We start from the raw sequence: 16,095 nt of genomic DNA, 5'->3' as shown, positions 1-16,095 counted from the left end.
CAAATTACTCCAGAGTAACTGCCTAGAGATTAAACAAACACAAGCCACTGGTGCCAAATTGTTCTTCAGAGGAAAAAGAAAGGGAAGATATTTACTGTAAAAACAACAAAATCTTCCAAAACTATTTATGTCTTGATATATGTATATACATACACACATGCATATATAGACAAATATAAATACAGGTATACACACATATACTTACATTTATACAAATACATTAAAAAGTGAACATCATAAATAGCAAAAGAAGCCAATTAGCAGCCCTACTTTAATGCTTTCATCTTAAATTCTTATGGAAACCTGCACGACTGTTTTCAGGAACTGTTGTTTGTCTAGGATTTCCGGAAATGCAAGCAATATCAGTGAAAAGTCCTGATGCTGCTGGACTCTCATATTCCTTGTGCCCATGTACTGCAGCTCTGAATCTCTTATGAAGTGCTATTATGCAGCCAGAAATTCTGGACCTTCCTAATGTGTACAGAATTACACATTTTGGTTGTACAGGACAGGCAGAGAAGAACCAGCTTTACAGCATCACATTTCTGTCAGTGTTCTTCACTGAGAAGCGTGTGTGTACTTGAGACATCAAATGCTCTTCTTAAGTCAAAGGAGGTTATCTAAAACCAACCAATCAAAACATTTATTTTTGTGAAACTGAGGCAGATGCTAATCTATACTGAGATTTGTAACTGTAAACATGAAGAAATACTAGCTCCCTGTAATCTTAAAAGCAGAAGCACAACTTCAAATCTTTCTGAGGCAGTGTCCCTCTCTGCCTTGACTACGTGGAAGCCTGGGAATCAGTCATCCAGTGCTACGCTGTGAACCGCACAATAAAACCTCTGTCCCTCAACGTGGCCAGATTCCCCAGAACCTAAGCTCTCAGCATCAGCTTTACTTTTTTTGGTTTCCTATCACTTCTACTCATTTGTAAAGTGCATAGCTCAATGGAGGCGTTATGTGATGGTACCCCAAGGACAAACCTGAGAAAGATTCAACTTTAAATATGTTAATTCTGGCACAGAAAAGGCATAGTGTTCAACTCAATGCACCTGAGAGCAAAATTATTGAGCTGTATAGTATTTTGAATGGGAAATCAAAAAGATTTCTTGTCTCCTAGCAGAGATAGCAATTGGCAAGATTCCTTTTTCATCTTAAGTACACTGTCAGTTTTATCACCCTTATGAATTCAACTGCAACCCTTAAAACATTTAAAACTTCTCCTAGTCATGAAGGAAAGATTTTTACTTTGATGACTAATTTAAATGTTGATCAGTAGGACTGAGTTTTATTATCTGAGCAATGTGGGATGTTTTCAACCTAAGACTTTCCAAGAATTCTTTTAGAGATGTTTTGTGTGTGTGTATATATATGCTCAGAAGGGTTTCAGAATTCAGACCAAAAAGGAAAAAAAAAAAAAAAAAATGTTCCATAAGGATCTACTTCCTTATCCTAGTCAGGAACAGTATGTAGTATAGTAATTAAAAGGTCCATTGCAATTAATGGGAGCTGCAGGTGCACTTCATAATTTACTTTACAATTTGTTCTTGGCCTGCTAGAACATTACTTCTATTATAAATAGCATTCTGCATGACAAGTATCATATTATGCAAGCCACAAAAATAAAGCACTCGCTATATTAGCTGAACCAGTTAATCAAATAAAAATTTTTAACTCGATGACTGATTGCACTTTTTGAACAAGCTGATTTCTATCACCGTAATTACATTTGGAACAACAGACACATGTAATTTCTAGGGGTTTAAATCCACAGCGGCAATGACAAATTAACAGTAAATTGTTATTAAGGGAGTATGGTCTTCCAAATCTGAGCCTAAACAAACTGGAATGAGGAGCACGAGCCACCAGTTGACTCAGACATGGACAGAGCAGCTCTTGAGAAAGAAGTTGGGAGTACACCTTGCTGGGTTAGCAGGCGATTGAGGAATAAGATGTCATTTCAGCAGGTGGTCCTATGGAACCAAACAGATCCATCTCCAGCACAGATCTGCGTGCTTTTAAACCAGTCTAAATTCCCAAGAGCTTTTACACTGCTTCTCTGTTGGCAAACGGTTTGTTTCATTAACCCTGAAATGTAACCCAGCTCATTTGCTGCAAAATTCTTAAACTATAGCAGGGAAGTACAGAATTTCCTATGTAACTTTTGGTCTTCTACGTGACTGCTATTCTCAGGCACATTACTTTTCCATATTAAAACACGACAGCTTTCTGTTTGTATTTCTAAATTCATAAGGCCCCTTGGTCAACTGTTCTGACTGCACAGCTGTTTATGTGAATTTTATATACAGTATACTTATAGTAGTGAATGTATTAATATTCAGTATTTAATATTAAGTAGTAAATTAATTAAAATAATTCTTTTTCCTAATAACATTTTGTATCTGTGATATTTCATAGGGATTGGTTTTCTTAACTATTAAACTGAATCAATAACAAATTCTTATGGTAGTCTACAAAATACCCTGGATATACTTTTTTACTATCATTAATCCTTAGTTATAATGGTTAACTAGTATATAAACAGTCATGGCCCATTTCAAGTAAGCTTATTTTTTTTCATTTACAGTTTCTGGAAATCACATAAAATGCATAGTTCAGCTCATGTATTTTCTCCATAGTCAATAATGTGATACCAATACCATAGCAACCCGTAAATAGTTTGTTGAACACGTTAGATGTTTACAGTTTGTAACCGCACACAAGTGATGTTGGCTTTATTTGGGAGGTGTCAGCTGGAGATAGAAAATGTGCAATCACAGGAGTAGGACAGATCTGCACGTGTGACTCATATTCCCACTTGCACTTCCAATAATGTTTTGGTGCCTTTTTTTTTTTTTTTTTTTTAACATTCAGCTGTTGATTTCGTATTTATGGTATTTCTAAGATTAGGAATTAGTGCATTTAGTAGCTGTTACTGAGAATTTAAGAAGCCACCAAAATAGTAACTTGGCAATTTAGAGAAAATATTTACTAAGAGAGAATTAATTTTCTTTCTTTCTCTAAATAACGTCCAAATATGCTTCATTTGGGTAAGGAACTTTAAATAAAATAACTGAAATGAAAAATATCAGAGAAACTTTAGAAAAGTCAGATATAAATACTAAACAGTAAGAAATTTAGCTACATTATTTGTAAACACAGTGCTAATTTATACCAGAGTGATTCTTTTCTAGTAATTTACTGTAGGAAATTGGAACAGTCAAAAAAAGAAATATTCAGAAAATTCAATATATAACTAATTTTATGTTGGAAAGAAAAAATATATTTATTGACTTAACTGTCATGAAATCTCTTCATCCTAAGCCAGCTTTGAAATGGCAATGAGAAGCTAATCCCAGCCTTCGATATACTGAGTGTTCAGGTGAAGCAAACCAATGACTGGTAGCTAGTGTGTTATGGCCAAAAAAGAATAATGAAAGTAAGGTATAAAAAACATTAAAAAATATTTACTTTATAACTTTTTTTTTTTTTAATTTAGAACAAAAAACTTATGTTTTTATATTCAGAAAAGTATTTGAAAATACTCTGGTAAACAGCCTTTTTCTGTCATTCCTTCCATAATTACTTCAAACTCGCTTGAGTAGAGATCTGAACAGACAGTCTGCAGGTTCAAGCTCATTAAAAGTGCAAATGTATTTGCAGCTAAAATAATAAAAATTTTTCTTCCATTCAGCAGAACTCAGTTTTAACAAACGGCACATTGTTATGAATAAAAAAACCCCCATACTTATTACTTCTGAAACAGCGAAGGAATCTAATTCCTGGGCATCTGTTTTCAAAAATTACACAAGAAATTTTTATCAGAGATGGAAAATACAAAGACCAGCCAGCACCACTGTTACAAGAGTGCTGACAACCTCATTTATGAGCCTTCACCTTATCAAGCTCCTATGTGAGATGTTGCTTCTCCTCCTGGTATACATTCCCTTGCCTAGCTCTGGCGGCCCATGCGTTCCTGTAGCGGGAGTGAGGGTGCAGCACCAGGTTGCCACCGCAGCCCTGGAGTTTGCCACCACCCAGGCCCTCGAGTGCACTCCAACGCCCTGATGGCAAGACACTGCCTCCCAAAGTCATCCAAAACTCGGGTGTCCCAGCAGCATCACTCCGCACAGGCATGCGGAGCATAATATGGCCTGATGCATCTCAGGGAACAAAAAGGCAGAGAGATCTTCTGATGGTGCAGTTTAGAAGATTTTTTTTTTTTTTTTGTATTCAAAATGATCGCTGGAGCATGAAGAGGAAGAAACAGGCAGGGTTTTTCCCCCTCTCTTTTGTCTGGTGTTAGTAGCATCTATTCAAGGGGTTGCTGCAATTTCCCCCAGTCTCCAAAGTCTCCCTTCCAGTGTGAGCAACACTGTTCCAGAGTACAAACTCAAACTTCTCCAAAACATGCTGCTTGCAGCAAAATGCTGACAAAAACTCAATTAAATTCCCAATTTGCTAACTATCAGCTTATCAGACTTTCAGTCAAGTTTCACTTTATTCAACTGCCTGGTCTATTCCGAAGTTTGCAGTAAGATTAAATGACTAGACGTGCTAAAATTACATTCTCACGTAATTCTTAGCTGGATGGATTAAACTGCAACATACAGAAACATTAAACGCTGAATTCAAACTTCTACAGCTTTGAAACTCTTTGCTAAAGGCAAATGAAAGATAGCATCCAATGCAAACCTAACTCAAGCATAACCTCTTGATCTACAGTACCAAAGAAAGGAGATACAAAGGCATTTTTAAGCCTGTGCTTTGCCTAGGATCAGCATTTGACCTTTTAAAACTTAAAAAAAACAGCTTATTTTTACTGAAGAGCAGTACAGGTTCCGCAAATTATTTTGAGATTTGCTTTATTCTCTTGTCTGTTTTTAATTAAATTGTCCTTTTCTGGTCCAAATAATTCTAATTCATTAAATCTGCCAGAATACCACTAAGATTAAAATTAGTGTCTAGTGAACCTACGACCAGTTTCAGTTATTTACAGAATTTCATGGTTTTGATCTGTTTTGCGGTTCTTATTATGCAGGTAGTTTAATACTTATTCCAAATTATTTATGAAAACTGGATTAACATGTTGAAACTCTCAGAATTATATCATGTATCAATCTTCCCTTTTTAAGTCAACCAACCACAGGGTTTCATGATGGTTACAGGAAATATTTTGAATTTACAGTCTTTATCAATGCAGTGATAATATTATGTTCTCATACAGAATAAATAGTAGACCATTTAACAGTGCATCCTGAGGATAAATGACAACGTAATTCTGTAGAACCTCCACCCCCACACACCCCTCCCGAAATATAATCGGTGCATCAGAACATGAAAAATGGCTGAGCATGTCAGCTAGCCCAACAGATTGCCACCAACATTGCCATTGGAGATGGTAATTAAAGGGAGCACAGAAGACTGGCCGCTTTCTGTAGTCCATTCATCTCATACTCCCCCAGAATCCACTGTTATTAGATTAAGGATTTTATAGGACTGAGTCCTTTTTTTTCTTTTTTTTTTTTTCCCCCTCTACAACCTTCTGCGGCCAGCTAACCTCAGACATTCAGAAACCATAATGTAAAGTAGTAATTTTTAAATTGATTTTACTATCTCTTACAATTTCAACAAGTACCTTTTACTTCTGGTATTAAGGAATTAGGTGAATAACATGTTGTTCCACATTCACTTTACCCACCACTGAGATTTTGTAAACCTCAAGCATATCTCTCCTGAGATTTCTCTCTAGATTGAAGATCCCCAGCTTCTCAAGTCCCTCCTCACAATGCAGCCGCTCCAACCCCTGGCTCTTTTTAGTTGCCTTCCTCCATCTATACTTTCTGTAAGTCCATCATACCCTTTGACATGCGGAGAGCAGATCTGCACACAGCGCTCAACATGAGCATGCCACAATGTTCAATGGCAGCAAAACAACACTTTTTTGTTTTCTTCTCAATACCCTTAATGATGCTGCCCAAAATTTTATGGCTTTTTTGGCTGCCTCTCTACACTGAGCCTGAAAACACCCTCAGTGATAAAGCCAGGATTACCTTCTTGAGCTGTAACTGCCATTTGCAAGCTCAGTATCATGTAAGCATGGTATAGACTGTTTCTCTGAAATATTTATTACCTCACATTTGTCTGTGGTGAAGATCATCTGCCACTTGTTGCCCATCCGCTCAGTTTTGGAGTTTCCCCACTATTAGCTCAGTATTTGATTACCTGAGAGAGAGCTTAATGTCATGGGCATTCTTGGAAATGTCACCATATACCTCTGTTTCCAATTAAATTCTTACGTTCATGCACCTTACAAAAACATTTTGGTTTCTGTTACTTTCCTCTGTATTCTTGCCCCCCAACACCCAGCTGATGAGTATGTTTGAACATGGCTTGAGAAATATGTTCAAAATGGCCTATGCCTCATCTGTAAACTGGGCAGGATTATCAAAATCAAGTTCTTCCATCCTGGCAAGCAATAGCAAAATAGATTTTACAGTAACTAAAATTTCCTTGCCATTTAAATAATGCTTAGCAACATTATACTTGAATTAGGAATCACTGTAAGATTTCCTGTCTGGAATCCATTCAATTGTTAATTTCTTACCACTTCTTTTACCTTGAGATCTACTGAGCCAAAAAATTTAATAGAAAACAAAATTCGAATTGATCACTACTCCTCTGAGCTACTGAGAATCAGCTTTCAAAGCAGAGCACAAAGTATTGACTACAAAGAATAAAACATAAAATCTATTTTAAAAACTTTTAGAATCAATTTTCTTTTCTGATTTGTACAAGATTCTAAATGTTAATATCCATTTTATTTTTCTGTGAAAATATTAAATGAAAATATATTCTTCCGAGTCTGCTTTCCCTTCAACACAATCTTTTTCCATTATGGTTCTAAAATGTGGTTCTGTTTTCTCATTCTCAAAACTGACTTAAACAAAAAATTTAGAAACCCCCTCATAATCATAAAATTCTTTTAACTGTGAACATTTTAATTTTTAAGAAAGAGAAATATTAAAGGACTATTTAAACTTAGGTGATCCAAAATATAAGCATACTGACCTAGAAGTTTGTTTGGAAAATAATCTATTAAAACTATTCTGGAAAGGAGGAGTAAAAATATTTTAATTCACTCAGATCTATTATAATTTATACTGAGATACTTACATAAATTTGCCATTCTACAGTTGCATAGTACAAACACATGTGATGTACAATGCCATGACTAAATTTGCTCTTTTGGACTGCTGGCAGTGACCTCTTGGACAGCAAAGAAAACAATAAGGAGCAGATACAGAAGAGTAACGGTAAACAGGCAGCGGTACAGTCAGAAAGATACTGAAGTTAGTTTTCAGGTATCTGGCATAGCTCCTGTTCGAAGCCCAGCTATGGTAACTCAGAACGAGTTAAAGTACATACTTCTTGGCATAATTTAGCCGAGCATCATTTTTACTGCAATTGCAAGTGGCAGTCAAGTTAGTTCAACTGTATCTATGCAATACCGGTCTTGTGAGAATGACTCCTGTACAAACATACACTCAGACACACATATAGGTGAGAGTCTGAGTGAGCAAGAAGTGACAGCCTACAGGAGAAGCACGTAGAGGTCACTTCCTTCAGCTTTTCTTGTTCGTCCCATGCTTTGTTCTTAATGAAAAAATTGGCACTTTGGGTGACATGGGTTTCAAGTCCTAAAAACAGAGGATGTGACCATATCCCAAACCAAATTAGGACAACTAATGAACAACTGAAAGATGCCAAAGCATAAGAGAGATGAAAATCCCACGACACTAAGGCTATACGAAGACTGTGCAGCAGATAAGCCTACAGTCTTTTCATGCCTAGGAAAGTTGAGACATAGCTAGAGCACACGACACATTCTTGTCACCTAGGTTTCTTTCCTTTGGAAATCCAGTCTGAGAGTGAAAAGATCGGGGGGCGGGAGGGGGGAGGGAAATGTACTGGGAGGCAGCAGCTAGACCGAAGGTAGGATCCGTTTCCAAGATCTGAGAGCGAAAAGCATTCCCTGGCTCTGATGCAGCCAGGAAGACCAGGCAATGCATAGAAGTGCAAACTTCTCCATCCTGATGCACACAGGTCTCACTACAGTACATCAAAAGCATTTATATCAGTTTAACACAACAATGTCTGTATTCCTTCTACAGCAATGCATTTATTCATGCGGAGTTCACTGACCGAGGTCTCTGCAATCATTGTCCTCAAAATTACACAAGCTGTCATTCTAGAAAAAGATAAACCAACCAGTCAACAAGCCAAAGAGACCAAACGGAGGAAGGCATGTGCAAGGGTTTATTTAAGATCCTTCATCTAGGGAACATAACTGTATTATTCCCATTTAACAGATCCTAGGCTTCCTTGAAATATAGAATGTGCCAAGAAATTACATATACTGCTAACACCGCCTTGAGCCAAACCAGCATTCAGATACACATTTCAATTGATAAATGAAGGAAAGTACGGTACCAATCCTTACCAGAACTGGAACATATATTCTCAGACAAAGCTTAACCACCAATTTCTTTCTTCTGTGTTGCCACAGCAGCTTACAGGGCTATTAAAATGATGTGTTATTGTTTTGTAAGTGTTAGCACTTACATAACAAGTTAAGGCTTGGAAACACAGATGGGTTTCCATTGTACAAAAGAACAGCTTTTAGTGTGATAAATAAAGGCCAAGGACTCCCTTGTGTAACAAGTAACATTACCATCAACACCTGGAAATACAGCAGAAAGAAACATTTAAAGCACTGCTGTAGCTTCTGACAGCTGTAGCTTACTTCCTGCACCACCTCCTTTTAACATGTTCCAAGTGAAACTTTAATCGTGATTAAACTCAATAATAACCTTTCAGGACACTCTCTTATTCCAGCAAACATTTTCATAGCTTTTGCCCCCCACGGCTCTAAACCAAATAAAAATGGTATGTGACACATCAGAAGTAACCAAACTATTGCATACTACTAGTTCTCCGAGTACATCTCTAGCACTCATGAATGTACCTCTATAAGAAATATTCTGGGTTTTGAAAAACATGCATAAAGCAAGCTCTGCCAGTGACTGTATTTTGAAGCAGAATGTCATCAATTTAGGCCTAGCATCTAGGTCAATAATACATGCTTTTGTAAAACAGTGTAATCAGCAACAATTATTTTTTTTTTTAAATTGGAAATTCTCTTTTTAAAGAAGTCAAACCATTTTTGTATTATCTGTAACTCAAATGCTCTAGCTTCCTGTGACTGCATGAGAACAAGAAGTGATTATAAGTTACATTGTATTAACCAACCTGTCCTTTTTATCCAACCTATGAAATGCAGATGTTCATGATATTAATGATGCGAAGAGAATTAGATTAGGATTAACTGTATCAATTAGCTACGGTATTATTAGTACTACAGACATATATTTTAATGACATACTATCAAATAGAAAGATGTTAAATTCTGTAAATGAAGCTCCAATCTGTTCTACTTTTAATCAAGCAATAATGTATGCTTGTTTATTTTTTTTAACATTAGGAGTGGAATTATGAAAATGTGGAGTATGGAAGGGAGTGGTGGTCATTGACAGGAATAGGTAGAAAAAAAGAGTTAAACAAATGATTGTGGATGTGAAATTTAATTACTGATCATTTTTTATGAATACAAAAACTCCAGAAGTTGAGAGCTCCTTTGAACACTTAAGTCAGAAGCAAATCTAAAATAACAAAAAATAATTTCTCAACATTTTTGCTCTCTTTTAACCTACCTCTTTTTTTTCTCTACCAGCTGCCTGCAGACCTCCTGCCACCGAGTATTCAAACTTTCCAGTTGTTCCTTCAGCACCTTAGCATCTGCTGCTGCCGACTGCTCAATAATCTCTTCACCAGTTACGTTCAATGTTTTGACAACAGCTTGCTGTCTCCCAATGCCATCCTGAAGCTCCTGCAAAATACCCAACACATATACGCATTCATAAAAATGTCAAGCATGAAACAAAATGTTTCATCACATACTGGCCAGATAGAAAGAGGTTAAATTTTTTCCTCTCCTCTGAATTCCAAATGAAAAAAATCCAAAGGCAAGCAGACAGAAAGACATCTCATGTTTTTGTAACAAGCACCTTTCAGCGCACCTCTACAGCCCTTTTTCCCTCCTGCATTCGTGTCTGCAAAAGATCATTATAGTAATATTCGGCAGATCAATTAATAAGAAAAACTTGTGAACAAATTTACTTCTACACCCTCCAAAGGTATATACCATGTTTATTTAATAGCCTACAAAGCATTGCAAAATTTGAAGTCCACAGTGTTTGGAGTTCCTATTAGCTATCAACACAAATAACTGCTGTCAAGAAAGCAAACACTGTCTGAAGTATTTCTGATTCCATTAAAGAACACATTCGCCTCCAGTTGTGAGAAGCCTGATAATCCCTTCCCTCGTGTGCTTTTTTTTTTTTTTTTTTTGGGGGGGGGGAAGTAGTGGAGGAAGACAGGGACATGACTACATTTCTAAGGAAAAGTATTACTTAGATTGTTTCTACTTACACAACAAAATGAAAAACTACCAAAAGATAACCAAGATGGACCATTTTTCAAGTTTAACCAAATGCATTGGGATACATTTTCTACACCTTTTATCATTAAAATGCTATTATACCTGTAGCTACCTTAACTCATGTTTAAGAACAACACAGTTCTGAATCTGTAGCTTAGATTTTAACACTGTATGCCTGTTTAAGGAAGTTCATATTTATAAATAAGGAAATAAACCTTTGCCCATTTTTACTCATCAGTAGAGCATGAGTAATTTTTTCCTTGAATTCCTCAAAACATACAAGCAGGGAAGTGTAAAATCATTTTCAACAGTTTGCTGATAAAATAAGCAGAAACTGAAATAACTTCAACAATCCACACTGTGGGATTCATACTTATGATAGGTTTCACAATCTCCAGAAGTGTGTCTGAATCGTATCTATATACGAGAGCTTTCAAGTAAAATACTGAATCTACCTTTTCTGGAAAAAAACAAATATTTTAGCATATCATACTCTGGAATAACATTATATGCTTGTTTTCTCTTTCTAAACGCATAATATAAAATACAGAGCAAGTTAGTAAATCTGCATATAAACATTAAATTAAATTTGTCCATGAACTGGTTAAAATTGGCAGGATACAACTTTCAAGGAGTGTAAAAGATGAACAGAAGTACTCATGTGGTTTTTTGTATATATCTTGTCCATGAGATCTTCAGGCATGGGGTTACGATTGAAAGTTCACAAACTGAACCACACTTGAAGTTAACTTGTTTTAACATGACCACACCGCAGTTGCCAGCTCCCCGTTCACTGAACTGCAGAAAGTCAAGTTGCATGTCCTATCCCAACTTTTGAACAACTTTTACAGAGACAGCTCGAACACCAACACCAGTACAACATGGGGCACAGACATCAACGTCACCTAGCCACTGCTGCATTTATTTACAGTCCTGGACAGGAATTGTAGCCAAGGCAGAGTTTTGCGCTGTTGAGACTAAGCTAATTCTTTTTATACTTTCTATTTTGTTTTCTTACAGTTTCTCTTAGGTTGTTATAAAAGACAACGCCCCCAAAATTATTCCTGTCTTTGGTACCTCTCAGTAAAAACTATTATTCTGTGGGTTTTTTCCAAACAATTTTTACATCCTATAGTTTCAGCATGAAAGACTAGCTGTGATGAGCATAACACTGCAGTAATCTGCATTCTGTTTTATTATGTTTTGATAGGATGAGAAAACTTTTTCTGCTGGATCCTAGCAAGCTACTACAGTCCCATCACATCGCATCAAGCACCCTACCAGCCCGAAGCGTCCCAGCACACTTTGCTTTGCCCGTGGAACATGTAAGATTTTAAGACAGCATTGTAGCAGAAACTGCAAGATCTTCTAAGACCCAGAAAAGATCCATAAAAGGCTCTTTCTCTGAGGTATCAAATTTTCTTTTCTTTCCATGATGTACATTAATACAGTAATACCTGGTCCAACCTTTGGCTGTTATTTTCAGGTACGTGATTTGCTATTAGGAATAAAGAGCAGTAATGGTCAGGTAGTTTTCCTAAATGCAAATATTCTCTGTTACTGCGAGGCTGAAAGGTCATTGGTATTTCCAGTACACACCTCAGTTTTGGTAACACCCAGCTTAAAATGAATATCTAGTTTTTGTACGCATTCACTGCATTTCACATTGATTTTAGTGCTAGAACCTTTGCATTATGCAGTAGGGAGCATTACACAGGTAAAATAAGATGTATAGTCTGAGGAAAAGTATTTCACAATAAGTGGCTTATTTCCAGTGAGGTGCCTGAAACAATTGTGCTATTGCATGCACCTGTATGACTTACAGAAAAAATAACTCAGAACAAAACTTATATGCAGCAGGATTGTTCATCTGGAATAGGAGATCAAGGCAAGGAGAACAAAGAGAAAGTCTGCTTCCTGAACTCCAAAGCTTTTAGAATTAAAATTTGTATAATTTGGAGGTTATCTGGGCACCAGCTTTTCTAAATGACAGAAAAAATCACCAGTGAGTATACTATTATAAAGTAAAATGCTAATTAAAAGTCTCTTAATACTCTTACTGAGCCCTTTTCTTGTATTCATAACATCTTAAATTAGTTTCTTTCCCTCCCCCAGCATACGCACAAAAAATAATATAGCAACTATTACGGGACTTGCACACTTATTTCAACTGACACAAAATTAACCAAAGGAATTTTCTCATTTATCCTTTGGCATATTATGCCTTACTTACAAAGCAGACAAAGACAATAGCTAGCTCAGTAGTGGAGACGGTCTTTGAATTTACAATCCCTAATGTGGAACCTCGCGCAGGATGTATAGGAAGGAAAAGTTGAACTTCTACCAGAACATGAGAGAAAGCTTCTGGCCACCTGGATTTCAGATCTCCATCAAGAACCCAATTTGAGATTATTTTTTTCCAAGTGCTTTATTCATTGGACGCTCTTCCCACCATTAAACTGAAACACCTGTGCTGATGGATGAAGTTTGTCTAGATTTCACTGCCTAAGAAAAAGCAGATTTTTCTTCATACTGGGTACTGCACAAAGTACAGCAACCCGTGAAGACGTTTAGTTTTTAAAAAAGTATTTTTGTATAAGGTTGACAAAAGTATTTTTAACTGTTTTTCTGAAACTCATGTTTTCACACACTCATTCCAGAGCTATGAACTACAAAGATGCTCTTCACAACTTACATTCAGTTTTTAAAACTTGCCAACAGCTATAGTTGCCTATTCCCTCCCTATCTTTTGCCACACACCTGCATGAGGAGACAGTGCTGGGGGCGTGCAAGAGATTGCCTCCCGTGGCCCTACAGCTCAGGGTGCTGCAGAAGGAATGCTGGCATCGAATCTGCTCCTCGTAGTTTCACTTGGCGTTTCACCCCTCCGCACAGCAATGGCAAAGCAAAAGGGCGCATCCCCCTTTGGACTCCCAGCTTACTCGCAAGGCCGTCCAAGGTACTTATACTTGCAATTATACAGTTTCTAACCACTTTGTGAACAGAGTGAGCAAAGAAACTTAATTAAAAATGAGATGTTTATATAACGTAATATTAAAAATGAAACAACTCAGAAGAGACAAGACCTCTTCATATTCATACACACAGAGCTAATCACAAATTTGAGTGGATTGCACATACTCCTATGTACTTTGTGTTTTCAACATGTTGCATCTTTTAGTTACTAAGAAAAACAAGTAAGATAAATAGCCATCACTTTAATTTTCCTTTTTTTTTTGTTATTCCCAAGCAGGGTATGACATATCATTAAAGTAAGGTTTAAATATCCTCTCAGACTAAAAATTGCAAAACCAGTATAGTAAAGGACTTCTACCTCTCATACAGATGGTTTTACACTTTGATAATGACATCAGCTAATTTAGTATAACTTAAAACTGCCAAGACATTCATATGATGCTTCTTTGCTTCCATTAGTTTCTTCTTATTTTCCAAGATTTACCTAAAATGAGAAATTATGCTCACTCTATCAGGAAAATTCCAAGTGAAAGAGAAGGGGAAAAAAAAAAGGGGGGGGGGAGGGTAAACACAGGGGAAAATCCTCACCAAAGAGTCAATAGGGCTGTGGCTGCAATAGCAGGGGACTCTGCCCATAAGCAGCTTGAAAACTCTGGCCTAGTTCACTATTGGTTTTCATTTTTGTTCTTGCTTGTACTTTCTGGTCCTAGAAGCAACTGCATAGGTGACAGCACAAGACCAGCTGCTTTACAATATTTTTTTGAATCAAACATAAAAAAAGGAAATGGGGAAAAAAAAGAAAAAAAAAAAAGAAAAAAAGGAAAAAGTAGAGAGATTCCCAAAGGAATTTCTTACTGTGACACTTTGAGCATTACTGCTAACATCCCCAAATGTATGTAGAATATTTCAAGTTGTCCCTCTAAACATTCAGAGGTTTCTGCGTTAATATTAGTAGTTCTGAGACTTGTAAAGCTGTTCTTGAGATAATTATGCAGATAATTCGCAGTATAGTGAATATTAATAAACAAACCACGACTGCTTGTGACAAAGTTGACAAAGTTGTTAGTAACACCATTATTATTTAGAAAGTACTTTCCAATTACATCATATGTTGCTTTCCTAAGAAAATTAAAGTTCTGAGAGACCCTAAATCTACTGGCATTCCTAGTATCATCTTGGCAGTGGCTTTCAGTTCATACCGTAAATATAAGGTGGGAATCCCCTAAAAAGGGGAGAGAACAAAAATATCTAACACTAAAATACAGTTGTCTTCCCTCTCCTCTTTTTTTTAAACTTCCTTCCCATGCTGCTTTTCCTTTTGTTATTTTAGTTTAATTATTCGGTGGTTTTACTATTTGTCGCTATTTTATTTATTCAATTTTTTTCTTTTTTAACCCTTTCCCAGTCAGTCTGTGTCTTGCCTTCCCCTAACTACAGCCAAAGATGAATAAAAAGTTGCAATATTGGAAATCCTAGAGCTAGTCCTATTTGCAAGCTTGCTGCACATCACTACAAAAAGAGAAGTATTTTGTGTTCCATAATACATTTAACTTTATGAAACTGCATCATTCAAGGAGCCAAAGGAACTTTCTCCTGAATATGGATGATCAGCGTACGCCTCGAAGTCAGGTTGTTAACAGGGCACACGATGATGCTTAGTTTAACGACATCTAAGAGTTACACTGCACCAATTTCTACACGTGGATTTGAGAGACGCTTTTATGTATCAAGGTCCAGTAGATAGCAGTTTTGGATACCTGAAGATGCCTGTACTTTGTTTGACGCAGGCTGATTCTTTGTGAATCACCTTGTAACACGTGTTTGAAAAGCAGTGACATATCCCTGTTGATTCAATCACAGTATTTTACCCAACTAACAAAACGAATGTGAACAATATGCTCACCAAAATGGTTCCTCGCTGACATTTGATTCTCTTTTTAAAGCTCTGACTGTGCCTTCTTCTTGGTTTAGATAGCTGCCAGTAACCTTATTTTGCCAAGAACAAACAAAACTGACAAAACCCTATTTTGTCAAATCCAGTCCTACATCAAACAATTTTATCTACTGTATAAACAATATATAATTACAAAAAGTTATGGTTATAGATTTTTTTTTTTGTTATTTGAAACATCAGTAGCTTTTGGGTTTGTTGGTTTGGGGTTTTTTATTGTTGTTTTTGTGTTGGTTTTTTTTTAATGAACACTTATTAACAGTTCAATACCTATGTTGTGATAATAATATACACATTTGTTTAATCTACCATCATCAATATCATGAAGTTAGTTATACTTTATGTTATTTTTTCCTGAGAAACTATGATTAAACTTTTTGTACACAAAAAGAAGAAACTTATATAATCAATTAAACAATTTATCAGCCAAATACGCCACACCATCACATCCCTAGTTGCCACCTTTTTTTCTTGATGCCTTTCACAAAGCTTGTGACAACTGACCAGGCAATATGACAAAAAGCTAAATGATTGGTTCAGATAGATTCTCGGTACTAATTAATATAGTAAAAAAGAAAAATATTTGAGTGGATGATGATTTAAA

The 16,095-nt window shown here is 36.3% G+C and overlaps 1 protein-coding gene across 7 annotated transcripts in view; it reads right to left on the bottom strand.

The window, feature by feature from the left end:
• The window catches only part of DMD (dystrophin), a 1,313,294-nt gene that overhangs the window by 423,702 nt on the left and 873,497 nt on the right, over positions 1-16,095 (bottom strand). For all 7 annotated transcript variants that reach the window (XM_054840966.1, XM_054843533.1, XM_054803063.1 and 4 more), the window contains one exon: positions 9,777-9,952. In XM_054840966.1, coding sequence (XP_054696941.1) covers positions 9,777-9,952 — 176 coding nt within the window. The remainder of the gene's footprint in view (positions 1-9,776; positions 9,953-16,095) is intronic.

Source organism: Grus americana, chromosome 1 (assembly GCF_028858705.1).
Source record: "Grus americana isolate bGruAme1 chromosome 1, bGruAme1.mat, whole genome shotgun sequence".
Classification (NCBI taxonomy): domain Eukaryota; kingdom Metazoa; phylum Chordata; class Aves; order Gruiformes; family Gruidae; genus Grus; species Grus americana.
The sequence above is the reverse complement of the archived record's forward strand: the minus strand, read 5'-3'. Positions and strand labels throughout refer to the sequence as shown.